Source organism: Periophthalmus magnuspinnatus, chromosome 19 (genome assembly GCF_009829125.3).
Source record: "Periophthalmus magnuspinnatus isolate fPerMag1 chromosome 19, fPerMag1.2.pri, whole genome shotgun sequence".
Lineage (NCBI taxonomy): Eukaryota > Metazoa > Chordata > Actinopteri > Gobiiformes > Gobiidae > Periophthalmus > Periophthalmus magnuspinnatus.
This window is the reverse complement of record NC_047144.1, coordinates 1,310,391-1,329,343: the sequence shown is the minus strand read 5'-3', so window position 1 is coordinate 1,329,343 and position 18,953 is coordinate 1,310,391. Positions and strand designations below refer to the sequence as shown.

General features: G+C 42.8%; 2 protein-coding genes across 8 annotated transcripts in view; one reads left to right on the top strand and one right to left on the bottom strand.

The window, feature by feature from the left end:
- The window catches only part of eef2k (eukaryotic elongation factor 2 kinase), a 46,083-nt gene extending 37,059 nt beyond the window's left edge, over positions 1–9,024 (top strand). For 2 of the 7 annotated variants that reach the window (XM_055229727.1, XM_055229728.1), the window contains 8 exons: positions 556–633; positions 1,817–1,873; positions 3,065–3,142; positions 5,467–5,598; positions 6,846–7,034; positions 7,142–7,266; positions 7,347–7,525; positions 8,610–9,024. In XM_055229727.1, the coding sequence (XP_055085702.1) occupies positions 556–633; positions 1,817–1,873; positions 3,065–3,142; positions 5,467–5,598; positions 6,846–7,034; positions 7,142–7,266; positions 7,347–7,525; positions 8,610–8,722 (951 nt within the window). In that variant the 3' untranslated portion in view covers positions 8,723–9,024. The remainder of the gene's footprint in view (positions 1–555; positions 634–1,816; positions 1,874–3,064; positions 3,143–5,466; positions 5,599–6,845; positions 7,035–7,141; positions 7,267–7,346; positions 7,526–8,609) is intronic. The other 5 variants (XM_055229729.1, XM_055229730.1, XM_033984346.2 and 2 more) reach the window with 3 other exon arrangements.
- Positions 1–18,953, bottom strand: part of LOC129456146 (NLR family CARD domain-containing protein 3-like) — a 217,679-nt gene that overhangs the window by 103,311 nt on the left and 95,415 nt on the right. The gene's annotated exons all lie outside the window — the stretch shown is intronic.

Below are 18,953 nucleotides of genomic sequence, written 5' to 3'. Positions count from 1 at the left end.
ACGCTACGTGAGAGGGACTTGTTTAACAGCACGAATCGTCTCACCTCTTGCGGTTTCAGTTAAATCCGCTCTTTTTGGTCAGATCGTGTTAAAAAAAAAGCTCAGATTAAAGTCTAACAGAGTTTCAGACAGAACAGTGCCTCCAGTTAGCGTCACACCCCCGGGGAATGTTGTCGATATGGATTTTTCCTCGGCCACACCCGTACAATCCAAATATGACACGGTTTTAGTATGTTTTATTTTTCAGTTGAATGTAGCGTTAAAACTCCAGGACTAGTTTGTATAAAATATTTGTCGAGTTAAATCAGTTTTGAAATTTCAATCCAACATGGCCGACTTCCTGCTGGTCGGGGGGCGGAGCTACAATTCCGTTATATTTTAGGCTCGTCTCAATGCGCTTCATCGTTCTAAAAAAAACATGTCAAAATTCAAATTATGATCATCTTCCAGGGGGCGCTGTTGGACGCTCAAACTGGACTTTTTGTCGGTTCTGATCCCATTTCCGATCGAGTTCCTGGTGGAGCCGAATGACGTGTCGCTGCTTTTTGTGTTTAGGATTCAGAAAGTGGAGGAGACAGTGGATATCCGAGCGAGAGGAGGAGTGAAGGAGACGCCAATGACCAGGGAGACGGGGTAGGTAACATTTGATTAGATTAGATTTTTTAATATATATATTTATATTTTTTTATATTTTATTATATTATTATTATTATTTATTTGTATTTATTTTATTTATTTTTTATTTATTTATTTTATTTAATTTTAATTTTATTTGTTTAACTTTAATTTATTTTAATCTATTTTAATGTATGTATTTATTATTTTATGCATTTATTTTTTTTATATTTTATTTTATTATATAATTTTTATTATTATTATTTATTTATTTATTTTTTATTTTATTTATTTAACTTTAATTTATTTTAATCTATTTTAATGTATATATTTATTATTTTATGTATGTATTTATTTATGTATTTATTTTTTATATTTTATTTTATTATATAATTTTTATTATTATTTTTTATTTATTTATTTTTTATTTTATTTATTTAACTTTAATTTATTTTAATCTATTTTAATGTATGTATTTATTATTTTATGTATGTATTTATTTATGTATTTATTTTTTATATTTTATTTTATTATATAATTTTTATTATTATGATTTATTATTTATTTTATTTATTTAACTTTAATTTATTTTAATCTATTTTAATGTTTTTGTATTTATTATTTTATGTATTTATTTATGTACCTGTATTTATTTAGTTTTTTAGTTTTTTAGTTTTTTTTCCGAAATACGTTTCTGCCAATTGAATAAGACTTAATTCTACACAATTTATACACTATTTATACAGGAGTCGTCACTTTAAACAGGCTCAGGTCAAAAACTCATTAAACACATTCAAACTAAACATTCTTTTGTCAGATAATATTAATTTTAAGTTAAATTTACTCAAATGGATATAAATACTGTCTTAAACGTTCTTAATTCAAGTCGTTTTAACTTCCATAGTAGATTTTTGTTCGTTTGTATCTTCATGTCCCACATAAATAACTATTTCCTCACGGGACGTTTACCATTTTACCCTCGTTTAGCTGCTCTCTTGGGTTTTTTAAAGGTTCTATATTACACAAAATTGCCTCTTGTCGCTTTAAGTCATGATATAATGTCGTTAACTCCTCAAAAACAGACCTGGAGTTGAGTAAATCTGCAGAAAACGGTGTGATATGAGCCTTTAAACTGTTTTTCTGGCTGTAGCTCGTAGCCGTAGCCGCTAACCCAACCCCACACTGTGCATGTTTACCGTAGGGCCACCACCGCCATCACAGACAGTTCTCCGAGTCGGACGACGACAGTGTCAGACGGGTAAACGACCAAACTAAAACAAATCATCTGTAATGGTTGAAATTGTAAAAAAAAAAACCTTTCCATTTGTTTGTATCACAGTCATTTGTTTGTTAAAAAAAAAGGAATTTCTAAGGAAGTTTACATTATTCGAATTTCAATTTGTTAGATTATTTTTTAAAGATGTTTAGTTTATTTTAGTGGTTTATTTTAACACATTAATTTCATAAAAGAGGAGACGCTTTACCCCAGATTTGGCTAAAACTCGTTTCCATCTGCTGTTGCCGGGCAGATTACAAACTTTTTACACTCAAACCTGCATTCTCCCGTAACTTTAATTTAAAAACATCACACTCCGCATTTCCACATTTAAAATTACGCAAATATTATGTCAAAAATTACCATGTAAATGTCTAATTTAATTGTAATTTGATTAGAGATGCACTGATACATGGAATAGTTGCACTTTTTAATGAATCCAGCAGAGGGCGATGTTTATTTTACGTCGGCCGACCTGCTGCCTAAAGATACACATAATGTTTAATTTGAAGAAGATAACCGCACAAATCCTGACTACACTTATGTTTATGGTTTAAAAATGGGCTGTGGGTGAATTTGGAGTGTGTTTAAATAATAATTTGCAAAAAAATAATCAAAATCGCCCCAATACAAAAAAATATTGGCCCAGAAAATATCAGTTTCTCTGGATTCTAAACACTCGACATCGGCCTTATAACAAAAACAAAACACACTGGTCGATCTTTAATTTTTATATCAAAACTGTTTGAATCAAAACTATTCAAATGCAGGTTTTAGTTGCTGTTTTTCAGATTTTATGTGAAATGATCTCACAGTATAAGATTTACATTTTATTATATAACTACAAAACTGCATATAAATAGAAATATATTAACAAATTGGTAAAGTAAAACTGAAGTTAATCATTTGAGGTCATTTACGGGTGCTCTCGTCGAGTTTTCCCGCTCCTCGTCTCCATAGAGATACGTTTAATGCCATACGGTGGAACATTAAAGGTACAGCAGTGTCATCTCCATGGAGACGAGCGGCGCCGGTCGACCCTCTGGTTTTAAAATGACCTTTAAATTCCTGTAGATGTTCCTTTTTGAGCGTTCACTCTCAAGCCTCACGTCTGTACTCTCCTCTTTTCTCATGTTTTTAACTCTTTTCTTTTCATGTTTCCTCCTGATTCAGAGAAAATCCACCGCTCCCCCCAGAGTCGTGTCTAATTTAAACCTCCCAGATTTACACAATACTCCAGAAAATGACACGGTGAAAACACAATCTGCACGAGACTTAAACGCGACGCACGTTTGGAACGGCTGAGAGCGTGGAGTGTGTGTGGAGTGTACAGAGAGGAGGAGGAGAGGAGGAGGAGAGGAGGAGGAGAGGAGGAGGAGAGGAGGAGGAGAGGAGGAGAGCAACAGTGTGTGGAGTGTTTGTACAGAGAGGAGGAGAGGAGAGGGGGAGAGGAGGAGAGCAACAGTGTGTGGAGTGTACAGAGAGGAGGAGAGGGGGAGAGGAGGAGAGCAACAGTATGTGGAGTGTTTGTACAGAGAGGAGGAGAGGAGAGGAGAGGAGGAGGAGAGGAGGAGGAGGAGAGGAGAGGGGGAGGAGGAGGAGAGGAGAGGGGGAGGAGAGGAGGAGGAGACGTCTGAGAGCAGCAGTGTGTGTGGAGTGTACAGAGAGGAGGAGAGGAGGAGGAGGAGAGGAGGAGGAGGAGAGGAGGAGAGCAAAAGTGTGTGGAGTGTTTGTACAGAGAGGAGGAGAGGAGAGGGGGAGAGGAGGAGAGCAACAGTGTGTGGAGTGTACAGAGAGGAGGAGGAGAGGAGGAGGAGAGGAGGAGAGCAACAGTGTGTGGAGTGTACAGAGAGGAGGAGGAGAGGAGGAGGAGAGCAGGAGGAGAGCAACAGTGTGTGGAGTGTACAGAGAGGAGGAGAGGAGGAGGAGAGGAGAGGAGGAGGAGAGGAGGAGGAGATGTCTGAGAGCAGTGTGTGGAGTGTACAGAGAGGAGGAGAGGAGGAGAGGAGGAGGAGAGGAGGAGAGCAACAGTGTGTGGAGTGTTTGTACAGAGAGGAGGAGAGGAGAGGGGGAGAGGAGGAGAGCAACAGTGTGTGGAGTGTACAGAGAGGAGGAGAGGAGGAGAGCAACAGTGTGTGGAGTGTTTGTACAGAGAGGAGGAGAGGAGAGGGGGAGAGGAGGAGAGCAACAGTGTGTGGAGTGTACAGAGAGGAGGAGAGGAGGAGAGCAACAGTGTGTGGAGTGTTTGTACAAAGAGGAGGAGAGGAGAGGGGGAGAGGAGGAGAGCAACAGTGTGTGGAGTGTACGGAGAGGAGGAGAGGAGGAGGAGAGGAGAGGGGCAGAGGAGGAGAGGGGGAGGAGACATCTGAGAGCAACACTGTCCAGTGTGTTTGTACAGAGAGGAGGAGAGGAGGAGGAGGAGACGTCTGAGAGCAACAGTGTGTGGAGTGTACAGAGAGGAGGAGAGGAGGAGGAGGAGAGGAGGAGGAGGAGAGGGGCAGAGGGGAAGGAGAGGAGGAGGAGACATCTGAGAGCAACACTGTCCAGTGTGTTTGTACAGAGAGGAGGAGAGGATGCAGAGGAGCGGAGGATGCAGAGGAGGAGAGGAGGAGGAGGAGGAGAGGATGCAGAGGAGGAGAGGATGGAGAGGGGCAGAGGATGGAGAGGGGCAGAGGAGGAGAGGAGAGGATGCAGAGGAGGAGAGGGGCAGAGGATGGAGAGGGGCAGAGGAGGAGAGGAGAGGATGCAGAGGAGCGGATGATGCAGAGGAGGAGAGGGACAGAGGAGAGTCACATGGAGCAAAGGAGAAGGTCAGAGAAGCAGAGGAGGAGGAGAGGAGTAGAGGGGCAGAGGCTGAGATGGAGCAGATGATGCAGAGGAGATAGTTTGAGCTCTCCTTTCCTCTGGTGGTGCCTTTCACACTCTGTTTTTTCTTTGTCAGGTCGTCCCTCGTGTGTCTGACTCTTTAAACTCACTTTGCTCCTGTTTTCATTCACTTTTCATTCACTTTTCATCCTCAATGAATAAAAACAGAGAATTGTTGGTTTAAAATGTGAAAATCCATCTCCCTCTTTGTCCAAATCAACTTAATATTTTGTGACTAATCGCTGTCATGTTTTGCTTTTTGGCTTTTTTATGTGTGTTTTCTATTAACAGGCATGTACTCAACCTCAACAAATACTTCATATACACAACTATAACAACTACACTATACTTTTTTATATTTTTACTATATACTTTTTTGTTTTGTTTTGTTTTGTTTTCTTTAAACACTTGTATAAAGGTTCATTTCTGTCCTGTGAACGGGACTTTTTTGTTGTAGCTTTGATGTTAGCTTTAGCATCGATTAGCGTCTGATTTTCGATACTTCTGACGATAAAACACAACGTCACATGCTAAAATAAAAGCTAGCAAAATAAATAACACAAACATTTCACAATCCCACGTCTCAGTTGCTAAAATCTTGCTTTTTTAAAATTAAATACGTCGAGCTCATGCCTGATAATGGAGTGATTTTAGCGTCTTCTGCGTTTAAATCTTTATTTTCGCGGTCGTGTGTTGTGTTTCCGTTGCAGTTGACGGAGGAGAAGTGGAGTTTCTTTCACTCGTCCAGAGCGCACGTCCACAGACCGTCGTGCGTGGCCACGGAGGTGGAGAGGCTCAGCTCGCTCCTGCAGAAGAAGATCGGACAGTCTGTGCTCGGGAAGGTGAACGAGGACGAACTACGACCCCGACCACGACGGAAACACTCTTTAAAGTTCTCATGTTATTATTGTTGTTTCCTCGTCACACACAGACCTGGAGTTGTGTTTTTGTTTCGTTCTCACATGTTTAACAAACAAACTCTGCAGATTTAGACTGAAAACGCTCTGTTCCACCTTGTGATGTCATCATGTGGTGATACAGGAAGTGCTCCACTGTGTTTTTAAACTAGAATCATTTGGATCATTTCAGACCTGGATTTTCTCTTTCTGTCCTCCCCCTCTTTTTCTCCTCTTTTATCAGCTACTTTCTTCCTTCACTTTTTTATTACCCCCTTTCTCTTCCTCTGTCTCTCTCCCTTTCTCTCAATATCCCTCCTTTCCCCTTCCATCCCTCTCTCTCCCTCTTTCTTCCTCTTTTTCAATCTCTCTCCCTCTCTCTTCCTCTTTTTTAATCTCTCTCTCCCTCTTTCTTCCTCTTTTCAATCTCTCTCTCCCTCTCTCTCTTCCTCTTTTCAATCTCTCTCCCTCTCTCTTCCTCTTTTTTAATCTCTCTCCCTCTTTTTCAATCTCTTTCCCTCTCTCTCCCTCTTTTTCAATCTCTCCCTCTCTCTCTTCCTCTTTTTAAGTGCCTATTGTCCAGGGATGTTTGAATTTCAGTCCTGAATTGCCGGTTTCTGCTGAACTAAAGGTAAAAAGGAGCTGTTAAAATACCACTTGATGACATCACGAGGAGGAACAGGGCGTTTTGGAGCTTTGTAGATGTCACAGACTAATAATAAAGAGTGAGAATGAAACAAAACACAACTCCAGGTCTGTTTTTGAGGAGGAAACGGCGTTAGAACACGACTTAAACCTCACAAAGGTCCATTTTGTGTCTATTTTGGGACTTTTAAAATAATGACACTAAAGAAATGTCACGTTTCTGTGTGGAGTTTTCACCCAAAACCTCAAAAGTATTTATTTAACCCTCTGATGCGCGAATTAATTAAGTATTTTATTCTTCTCAGGACATGAAAATAATAAGAAATAAGACAATAAGAAAACCAACCAGAGGAAATTTACTTGCAGTTACACCGACTGACCACTGAACTGACCTCAATGGAGTGTGGCAGCAGAGAGCACTCTAACTTTTTCCTTTCCTACACAATTGCCTCATGTCTTTGTCTTCTTCTTCTTCTGTGTGTATAAAATGTAGAGAGGTTGCCGGTCGTGCGACATATTCCGTAATACTGCTTTTTCCCGTGGGTCAGGTTCACTTGGCGATGGTGCGGTACCACGAGGCCGGACGCTTCTGCGAGAAGGACGAGCCGTGGGACCAGGACGCTGCCCTGTTCCACCTGGAGAGGGCAGCACTGTGCGGAGAGCTGGAGGCCATCATCGCCCTGGGACTGGCCTACATGCAACTGCCCCACCACATCCTGCCCGACATGCAGATGGAGGTAAACATCAGTGCATGTGTTTTATTACGCGCACAGAAGTAAAAGTACTGCGTTACTCCCTTGGTCCCTGTATTTGTGCGTACTTTCACTGTGCCGTGTTTCTCCAGGACAGTGCGGGGAACAGATCCAGGGGTTTCCGGTATCTGCTCCAGGCGGCTGAGGCGGGAGACCGGAGCTGTATGATCACAGTGGCCCGAGCCTTCGACACCGGATACAACCTCCCCGTGGACAGGTGTGTGCCACAGCGGTCAGGCCGTCCGCTCCCTCTCACCAGGAGGTTGTGTGTTGGACTCCTCGTGTTTTCTCTTACAGAAAGCAGGACTGGGAGGAGGCGGTGCACTGGTACGACACGGCTCTGAACATGATGGACTTCGACGAGGGCGGAGAGTTTGACGGGACGCAGGACGAGCCTCGGTACCTGCTCCTGTCCCGAGAGGCTGAGATGTTCCAGGACGGAGGCCACGGGCTGAAGGCCGACCCGCAGAAAGCAGGTACGAGTCTGGAGTCAGAGAGAGCAGGTACGAGTCTGGAGTCAGAGAGAGCAGGTACGAGTCTGGAGTCAGAGAGAGCAGGTACGAGTCTGGAGTCAGAGAGAGCAGGTACGAGTCTGATGGAGGACAAAGGAGCTGGACCTGATCTGCCTTAAACGATTCATTTAAACTGTTTGTATCGCTCCAAAGTCACTCCTCCTTAGATGCAGACAGTGTTGAGGTTAAATCGAGGCTAAATGTTTATATATTCTTTCATTTCAGTTACATTTGTGCTTTGTTTTGGGCTCAGTCTGAGGTCGGTGGTTCTAATCCGCTCAGCTGCACTTGGGCAATACACTTCACTCACTCACCTGTCGATGAAATGTTTCTGTGAGTGAAGTCGAGATAGAACCACCAACCTCTGCGTTTATCAGGGAATTATTAACCCACAATAAATCAGGACTAAACCAGGTTCACCTAACGCGGGTTTAGACCTGGTTTAGTTCTGGTTTAGTCCTGTTTCGTAGACCTGGGTTTAGACCTGGTTTAGTTCTGGTTTAGTCCTGTTTCGTAGACCTGGGTTTAGACCTGGTTTAGTTCTGGTTTAGTCCTGTTTCATAGACCTGGGTTTAGACCTGGTTTAGTTCTGGTTTAGTCCTGTTTCGTAGACCTGGGTTAGTCCTAAGTCTTGCTTCTGATTTCTTATTTGCAAGAATCGATCAGAGGTGTTTTAGTCCTGGTTTAGTCCTGGTCTAGACCAGCTTTAAGCCTGGTTTCATAGACCTGGTTTAGTCCTGGTTTAGTCCTAGTTTAGTACTAGTTTAGTCCGGGTTTAGTCCTGCTCTAGACCAGCTTTGTCCCTGGTTGCGTAGATCTGGGTTAGACCAGGTTCAGTCCTGCGTTAGTCCTGGTCTAGTCCCGGTTCTCACCTCTTCTTCTCTTGTTCTTCTCTTGTAGGTGACCTGTTCTAGTCCTGGTCTAGTCCTGGTTTAGTCCCGTCTAGTCTTGGTCTAATCCTGCTTTAGTCCTGGTCTAGTCCTGGTTCTTGTTCTTCTTCTTCTCTTGTTCTCATGTCTTCTTCTCTTCTTCTCTTCTTCTCTTGCAGGTGACCTGTTCACTGAAGCGGCAGAAGCTGCTATGGCCGCCATGAAAGGACGTTTAGCCAATCAGTTTTACATGAGAGCGGAGGAGGCCTGGGCGCTCATGGAGGAAGAATGAACCCACATTTAAGTTTTACCCAAGGGCTGCGTGGAGACCAGGTTACGGTTTACATATTTATACCATTCTCTTTTAATTGACCCTTTTATTTTGAGACCAGCGCTTCGTGAGTGACTTTCCCGCCTCAGAATGATCCACAGTTTTCCGGTTCTGATCCTGGTTTTGTCTGTTTACATTAAATCGTTTGAGAGAATCAAAGAAATATTGTTTACTGGTGTTTGCAAATGTCGATGTTTTAATGCTCTTACTGAACAAAGAATGTACAAAGTCTGAAAATAAGAATAAATACATTTTATTGATAATGTCGTCTCTTTTTTTTGTTTTTTTTGTTTGTTTTATTGATTATCACTACTTCCTGTTCAGTTGGATCTTGAGTTTTTTTCCGGGTCGCGCTAAAATGAATAAATATGTAAAGATCCAGCTGTGGACAGGGAGCTGCGGGTGAGTTAGAGGTCAGAGGTCAGGGGGTTAGGGTCAGACAGTGGACAGGGAGCTGCGGGTGTATCGCTGTGTGTGGGTTCCATCTAGTGGTTTAAAGAGTGTACTGCAGCTACACCACAAAAACATAATGTAATGAGTTTGTATAATTAAGTGCAGAATATTACTTTTTCCATGTGAACATAACAATTGGGCCTGTGTTCAATAATCTGTGTGTGAAATTAGAGTGAATATTGTTGTGATAATTAATGATAAATTGTGTGTGTCATGAGTTTGTGAACATTTTACACACTGCGCTTGCTTTTTTTTGCTTCTTTTTTTTCCCCAGGGGGCTTTAGAGAAAATTTGTTCACAAGAAATTTATTTTTGGGACAGTTTGAATAAGTGTGGGTTGGTCTTTTTTTTTTTTTTTTTTTTTTGAGAATTCCAATATTCCCGTGGGTCTTCGGTTCTGGGAGTGTTTGCTCCTGACAGGAATCTTTGAACTTCTATTACAGCATCAGCCGTAAAACTTGCGCTTCTTCTGCTCTGAGACACCTCCACGTCTACGAAACATGACACGATTGCATAAAATGTAAATCCGAAATATCAACTAATACATTTTGATTAAATAAATACATACCTGAACTAGAAGATGCAAATGAGACGAGGGGCCGGGTTGATCTTCTGTGGCGTTGGCCCAGAAATCCTCATCTCTGCAGCACAGTCAGAGTTTAGTCGCTTCACTGCTTCTTTTATCTTGTTCGCTTTGTATCGTGGGTCCAAGACGGTGCCAGAGAGCGATGTCCAGAAGATTTTAAGGTTTAAGGAAGTTTAAGGTTTCCATGACTCTTCTGTCCAGTTCCTGACACAGTTTTATTCCGATGTTTGCAAAGACGGGGCACATTTTTGGACTGTACGGTGAAGCATTTTCATCATTTGTATTGTTTTGCTTCCACTCACTTCTCCTCTGAAATCTCCACAGTAAAAGAATTAAAAGCAACAACCAGGACTTCTGCAGTGACGTCCTCATGACTAAGTGCAGGCGTCTGTGTTTTTAAGGATGCCAGACTCGCCCAAACAGGCTCTTTTTGGCTCGCTACTCTTGATAATATTTGAAAAGTACTGCTCCAGCGTGTTGATACTTCATTTATGAGCTTCAAAAGTGCTCGTTCCATTTGCTGTTGCGCTTGACACAGCTTTTCCTTGGCGACAGTGCTGGAATGAAAATAGGTGACTTTTTTTTGGTTTTCTTTCGGATATCAGTTAAGTCTGACATTTGATCGCAAGATTTTTTTAACTATCAAATTTAAAGTGTGTGCGATGCAGAGACCATGCCCGATTTTTAATAGTCTCGCTGTTGCTGTCATTTTTGCACCAGCGTCAGTCACAAAACGTGCAACTTTTGGCCCAGCTGTCAATCAGATGTTATGTGACCTAAAAAAATACATAAATAACAAGTCCTTACATGACACCGACACACACCTTACTGAATATTTTCAATAAACCGACCTCAGCAATATTCTCTGGGGAAAGTATTTCACTCCCAGCAAAGTGGTGCACATTTTAGTGTCATTTTACTTTTATGTTCAGGGTTTCTGCTTCATGTCTTTTAGATACCATTTACTTTAGAGCCCGTAAAACAGAAAAAAAAAAAAAAAATTCAAACGATAATAATAATGATTCAAAGTGTTAAGTGCAGTTTCTGACACGTACAGTACTTCCTGGTTGGTGTTGCGTTTGATGCTCAAGGGTCTGCAGCTTCTCCCTGAATCCCTCGTCCTTAACGATGCTTAAAGGTTGGGAATCTTTTATTATAATATTTACAATGCATCGATTTAGGGCCTTTTCTAGAAGCTTGAAGTGAAAAGGAAAGGTGGTTGATCCATCCATCCATTTTCTGGGGTCTGGTTCAGGGGCTGGAGGGGGCCTGGTTTGGGAACCACAGGATTTCATCTCTGCTGTTTGCAGATGATGTTGTCCTGATGCTTCATCGAGCCAGGACCTGCAGCACTGGGGCGGTTTGCAGCCGAGTGTGAAGCGGCTGGGATGAGAATCAGCTCCTCCAAATCCGAGGCCATGGTTCTCGACCGGAAAAAGGTGGTTTGCTCTCTCCGGGTGGAGAGTCTCTGCCCCAAGTGGAGGAGTTCAAGTATCTCGGGGTCTTGTTCACGAGTGAGGGAAGGATGGAGCGGGAGATTGACAGGCGGATCGGTGCAGCGTCTGCAGTGATGTGGTCGCTGTATCGGTCCGTTGTGGTGAAGAAGGAGCTGAGCCCAAAGGCGAAGCTCTCGATTTACCTCAATCTACGTTCCTACCCTCACCTATGGTCATGAGCTCTGGGTCATGACCGAAAGGACAAGATCGCGGATACAAGCGGCTGAAATGGGCTTCCTCCGCAGAGTGGCCGGGCGCACCCTTAGGGATAGGGTGAGGAGCTCGGTCACACGGGAGGAGCTCGGAGTAGAGCCGCTGCTCCTACATGTCGAGAGGAACCAGCTGAGGTGGCTCGGGCATCTGCTCAGGATACCTCCTGGACGCCTCCCTAGGGAGGTGTTCTGGGCATGTCCCACCGGGAGGAGGCCCCGGAGAAGACCCAGGACACGCTGGAGGGACTATGTCTCTCGGCTGGCCTGGGAACGCCTTGGGGTCCCACCGGAGGAGCTGGAGGACGTGTCTGGGGTGAGAGAAGTCTGGGAGTCCCTGCTTAGACTGCTGCCCCCGCGACCCGGCCCCGGATAAGCAGAAGAAAATGGATGGATGAAAGATGAAATGAACTGGCACGGCATAGAAGGTAAACAGCGCCCTCTACTGGTATTAAAGTGGTTTAGCCACAGATCAAATTAAACCTGGTCCAAATACAGAACCATTAAACTACAATATCCCACTTTATGTACAACTCATCAGTGTTCTCTGGTTTATAGACTATGAATGTAAATATCACATTTTTTCCTCTGTCTCTGTTTTAACAAGGTTTATTTTGTTAAAGTTTTTTAGAAGCTACAATTGGGTAAAAAATAAATCACCTATAACGTTATATTTGCCTTTTGATATTCAAAGGGAACATGCCTGTTCACTCAGCGTGTCAGCGAGCCCACCCACCACAGACACACTCTGGACCTGCTCATCACAAAAGGACTCAATATTTCAAATGTCAGTGTGGTGGACGTTGCTCTGTCTGATCATTTCTGTGTCTTCTTTGACCTGTCTGTTATTCCCAGACCAGCGGCTGGTCCTGCAGTTGTTCGAAGGAGACACATAAATGATAAAACAGGTGCACTGTTCATGGAAATGATTCACTTTGAAAATGCCTCATGTTCTGATGTTGATGATTTGTTGAACTCTGTGACTTTGAGTGTTTTGAATGTTCTGGACACCATTGCCCCGATGAAGGTTAAAATGGTTAAAGATAAGCAGAAAGCGCCATGGAGGTGTCGTGGAAATAAGACTCCTTTTACAGGCTCTGGTGAATGTTGAAGCATAGACAAGAGTTTATTTCTTGCAAGAAATAGGTCCGACAGCATCTCCCCCTTATGTCAGACCCCGAATGCTGGAAAGCACCCAGTTTATATAGGTTGAGATGACCAGAGGACATACATTTCAAAGTAAGCATGTGACACTCCCATTGAGGGGTGGTCAGACCAGCTCCTGGAGCCGGTTCCCCTCAGGAGGTAACATTTGGAGTAGAGACAATACAAGGTGTGAAGTAGCATGTGGAGTAGAAACAATACTAGATGTGGAACACTTCAGGGGAGAGAGTGTGGTATTTCTGCTGAGGTGTGATCAGACTGGCTCCTGGACATATTCGTGAGCTGGGTCCCCTCAGGGGGTCAATAGGGAGGGATTGAAGGCCGACTGTATGGTCTGGTTGCATCTACTTTCACTTGCATTACAACACATCTTAACAAGTCTAGCCACCAAGAGAGAACAAAAGGGTTGACATGAAAGGTTTTTCTAACACTGTCTTTGACGACCAAACCAAATTAGTTTTAGTTACGAGATCATGTGATTTCTACAAGGTAAAATAATGACACAATATTTAAATTCCCATTACAGAGGAATGATGACTCGGTCAGGGCACAGAAAAGGGAGGAGGGCCGAGCGGGAATGGAGCAAGTCAAAGGTCCAGGTTCATTATGAGATTTACAGAGAAAAGATGCACATGTACAACCACAGAATATGTAGAACAAGGCAAAGGTATTTTTCTGACATCATTGTAAGTTGTAATAAAAACTCTCGTGTCCTGTTTGCAACGGTAAACAGATTAACAAACCCCCCAGCTCCACTGCCGTTAGAACTAATTTCCACATTTAAGTGCAATGAGTTTGCAGTATTCTTTAATTCAATTCATTTATTTTTGTAACGCCCAAAATTGCAACAACAGTTGTCTCGAAGGGCGTTCATGTTTTGGTTGATGGGGGAAACCGGAGTACCCGGAGGAAACCCATCAAGACACGAGGAGAAACATGAAAAACTCCACACAGAAAGGCCTGGGCGACCCAGGGATCCAACCAAACCCTCTGCTGTGAGACATGAGCCACTCAGCCACCGAGATATACACACAAAAACAAAACAACAGGAAAAATCAGACAAAACAAGAAAAATCGGCCAGACGAGGAGGAGGAAGACCAGACGAGGAGGAGGAGAGCCGGGCGAGGAGGAGGAGAGCCAGGCGGGGAGGAGGAGAGCCGGGTGAGGAGGAGGAGAGCCGGGCGAGGAGGAGGAGAGCCAGGCGAGGAGGAGGAGAGCCGGGCGGGGAGGAGGAGAGCCGGGCGAGGAGGAGGAGAGCCGGGCGAGGAGGAGGAGAGCCAGGTGAGGAGGAGGAGAGCCAGGTGAGGAGGAGGAGAGCCAGGCGAGGAGGAGAGCCAGGCGAGGAGGAGAGCCAGGCGAGGAGGAGGGCCAGGCGGGGAGGAGGAGAGGGTCCAGCTGTCATCGGGGCATCTGAAAGAGATACACTCCACAGGGGGAGTGGGACAGGGGACAACATGTGAATAGCATTGCTGATGAGAAAATAGGACAAAGCAGAGGATAGTGCTCAGGTTGCCATACTTCCCCCAGCTAGTTACTCCTACTGCAGCCTGTCTTATCCCGGGTTTTAATGTCCCTAACTCCCTCACTATGTAACCTGGTCTATACCGAAGAGGAAGGTTTTAAGCCTGGTCTTAAATATAGAGACTGTGGGGGCCTGTTTATTTTTCTTTAATGACAAGGTTCAGGGCATTAAAAATGCCATAAATTCCACAACAGAAATAACAACCCAGCACCACCGAGACACTTAGAGCTGACTCACTCTGCACCTGTAACTGACAAAACTGTCCCAGAGATCGTCTCCAGTCTGAGTTCATCTACAGCTGCCTCCATGTGTTACCCACTAAATTTCTAAAGTCTGTGCTCAGTTTGCTGTCACCACTCACTCTCATAGTTAATATGTCACTTCAATCTGGAACATTCCCAAGAGCTTTGAAAACTGCGGTTATCAAGTCTCTCCTAAAGAAGAGCAGTCTTGATGCCACAATATTGAACAATTATCGACCGATCTCAAATCTGCCGTTTTTAGGCAAAGTCCTCGAAAAAGTTGTTTACCAACAGCTTATTAACTTCCTCCAAATGAACAACTCCTTTGATGTTTTCCAATCAGATTTTAGACCTGACCTGGCTAGAGGACTGGGAGGGCATCTGTGGTACGGCACTAAACTGGTTCAAGTCCTGTCTAGAAAACAGGGAGTACTTTGTTGAAATTGGAAAATGTGTCTCAGATAAAATGTCCCTGACCTGTGGGGTGCCCCAGGGGTCAATCCTGGGGCCCCTGTTGTTCAATCTCTACATGCTGCCGTTAGGCCAGCTAATACACAACAATAATGTGTCTTACCACAACTCTGCAGACGAGTCAGATCTATGTCTCACTGCAGCAGGTGAATCTGGACCAGTGGATTCAGTCACTGCATCAACAGATCAGTGTGTGGAGGAAAAACAACTTTCTTCTGCTAAACTCAGACAAGACTCAAGTCATCATCTTTGTCCACAGAAACATAGAGAAAGTGTCACCTCCAGTCTCTTTCTCTAAAACCTTCAAATTAGGTGAGAAATCTAGGGGTAATAATGGACTCAGACTTGAACTTTAACAGCCACATCAAATCAATAACATCTGCAGCTTTTTATCATCTAAAAACACGTCAAAAATCAAAGGTAAACTGTCAAAATCAGACTCAGAGAGACTTATCCTGCATTTGTGTCCAGTAGTTCAGACAACTGTAACGTCCTGATCACTGGACTCTCCAAACGAGCCACAGAACAGAACATCCAGAACATCCAGAACATCCAGAACATCCAGAACACTGCTGCTCGGGTCAGGACTAGAACCAGGAAGTACTTCACACATGTGTCCTGTGCTCAGGTCTGTGGCTCCTGTAGCTCAAAGAATAGACTTTAAAGCAGCTCTTCTTGTGTATAAGTCTCTCCATGGCCTCGGTCCAAAGTTCATCTCTGAAATGTTAGAGCCACATGAACCATCTCACACTCTGAGGACTTCAGGGACCGGCCTCCTGCTGGTGCCCAGAGTCAGGACTAAACATGGAGAATCAGCGTTTAAATTTTATGCAGCTAAAACTTGGAACATTCTTCCTGAAGATGTGAGACAGACTCTACTTTGACAATGTTTAAATCCAGACTCAAAACTGTTCTGTTTATCTGTGCAGACGACTGAGAGGTTTTTATTCTGCCTCTTCTGTTTCTGATGATTATTTGTGATTATTTATGTTTTCATTTTTGTGACTTTAATGTCCTTCTTATTCTGTAAAGCTCTTTGAGTTACTTTGTGTGCGAATTGTGCTATAGACAAGGCAAGTGTGTATATACAAATAAACCTGCCCTGCCTGTTTGCATATCTGCACACAGGCCGTTGTCCCCTCCCACTCACAGGTCACGTTTATCTCACATTTTTAAACACGTGCCTTGAAGGAGGAACATGTTTCCTAATATGAGAGTTGTTTATCTTGTGTTAAAGCTGATGCAACTTCTGCGTTATCTCCAAATGACTGGAGCACTCAACTGTCACTTGTCTACGTTTGATTATGCATATTAAAAGTAGCTTTACTCTAAGTGTGGGCTTAGAGTACATTTTCATACCCAAAGTCAGGCCCGGGGTCCATTTGCGGCCCGTGTACACATTTCCACTGGCCCGCAGCCTCGGGAATAAAAGAATAATTATGTGTGACCCGTCAGCGCTGTGGAAAATAAACATATATTTGACCAGAAGATGGCAGCAGATCTGAGACAGGTTTAAAGAGATTCAAACCTTTGTTTAAAAAAATGCTGTTTGTTTGGTTTGACATATTCGTGTGAGAAAACATTCTTGGTTGTGGCAAAAGACGAAGTTTAAATCTGTCAACTGGACAAAATGTTGCAGGACTGAAGACATTTTGCTGCTCGTCCAAGCTGCTTCTTCAGTTCTGGTCAGATTACTGGTGGACGCTCCCTTTAATTCTATCTGAGGGGAGGAGCTAACCACTCTGAAACTGTAAAGGGCTTTTGTTTCTGGTTTCAGCTGAGACTGCCCTATTCAGCCTTAACGCCCCTGCTATTTTCTCATTGTTCTGGGTCTGAGGATGAAGTTATAGATGAGCTTATGTCTCAGGCTCCTTTCCCCGCACATTTGGACAGCCCTGCTCCAAGCTACGCTCTACATATTTCTTACAGTTAGCATTTATACTTACACCTTTTTGGCCACATCTGTCTCTGAACTGCTCCCTCACCATTTCACTGCTTCGTTCTCACACTTTGATAAATTAAATAAAGTTTAGTTTTATATAAAAACACTAAGAGCATCACTGAGCGGTGCGTTCAGGGCTGTGGTAAAATACACACACGTAATTATAAAAGTGCAAGAAATAAAAAAATATATATAATGGATAATATTATGTCACATTAATACAAATGAGCAAAGTGTTTTGTAGATATAAATAAATAATTAGATAACCGGTTTAATCTGTATTGTCATGTCTTTTTTAGCATAAATCTTTATTTCTATTGTTATGGATCTTTTCGGCCTAACCTTCATAATACCATCTGTTGTTATCTCTGAGTGTATCTCTGATCGTGCGTCTGGCGTCCTCCAGCCACTTTGATTAGACTAAACTGATACTATTGTTTTGATGGTATAAATACTCTGTATGTGTTTACATTTGTGAGCTGAGGGTGAGACGACACTCAGGACACAGCTCTTTGATTCAAGACAACGTCTCTGTGGATTTTACATCTTTAAGGTTTTTTCTATTAGAAATTCCACAACATTATCTTGTATGAAATTAATATAAAATGTTTAATATATTTTTATATTTTTTGATTACCAATATATTATATATATAAAATACTGAACCCACAAAATGTTTCTAAAAATGCTGTTTTAAATGACCAATACAGAATAATGACAGACAGTTGTTAGTTTTAGTCTGTACATTAAAAAGGGTCATTTTGATTGAATTCCAAAAATTCCAAGTTTGAGCCTGATCACAAGTATAAACTCATCTCCTGTATGTATGACGTCATCTGAAGGCCCAGCTAACCTGAGCCAATCCATCCATCCATCCATTTTCTTCCGCTTATCCGGGGCGGGGTCGCGGGGGCAGCAGTCTAAGCAGGGACTCCCAGACTTCCCTCACCCCAGACACGTCCTCCAGCTCCTCCGGTGGGACCCCAAGGCGTTCCCAGGCCAGAGAGACACAGTCCCTCCAGCGTGTCCTGGGTCTTCCCCGGGGCATCCAGGAGGCATCCTGAGCAGATGCCCGAGCCACCTCAGCTGGTTCCTCTCAACGTGTAGGAGCAGCGGCTCTACTCCGAGCTCCTCCCGTGTGACCGAGCTCCTCACCCTATCCCTAAGGGTATATATATATATATATATATATATATATATATATATATATATATATATATATATATATATATATATATATATACATACATACACATGTACACACATATACACATTATGTACATATTTATCTACACATTAAATGCACATACGTCTATAAACATTTAATTTAATTTTTTTAAGATCACCCAGATCACCCTTATACAACGAAAGCAAAAATTCTTTATAATTCCTTTTTAAACCTGTAAATATTTGGGCACTGCATCACACACACACCCACACACCCCCACACACCCCCACCCACACACACACACACACCCCCACACAGCCCCCCCCCCCCCCCCCCCCACACACACACACACACACTCCTTTCCTGGTGGTTCTCACTGATTTTGTTTTAAATTTACCCCTTCCCCTTAAATCACAGTGTACGTCCTGTGAGCTGAACAGTTTTGGATATTTTAATTTTAATTTAATTTCTTTATACAAAAGCAAAGCAGTGTAGAATTTTACCAGATCAAAAAATGTTAATACTTTTGATTTGAAAAACAGATTGTGTGTATGGTCCAGGTAACCAACCATGTGCACGTTTTTGCAATTTGAAAAGGGGAAGAAGTAACGTTTGGTATTTGTCCCAATTTTCAATACAATATGTGAGATATGGAAGTGTGAGTGAGCAGTACAGTGTGTACAGAGCCTTTGATTAAGAATGTATTTCCCTTTGTTGATTACAGCAACACTTTTTGAGACCTTAGATCGATGAAAAGCTGGAAACCACACATCACATACAATCATTATACCTAAAAATGTAATATTAGAAACCCACTCAATTTTAACCACATCAACAAGTATTTAAAGTTCTGAATTTCTTTTATAATGACCAAAAAAACATAGCTTTTGTCTTTTTTAAATTTAGGGATAACTTATTGGAATCCATCCATAATTTAA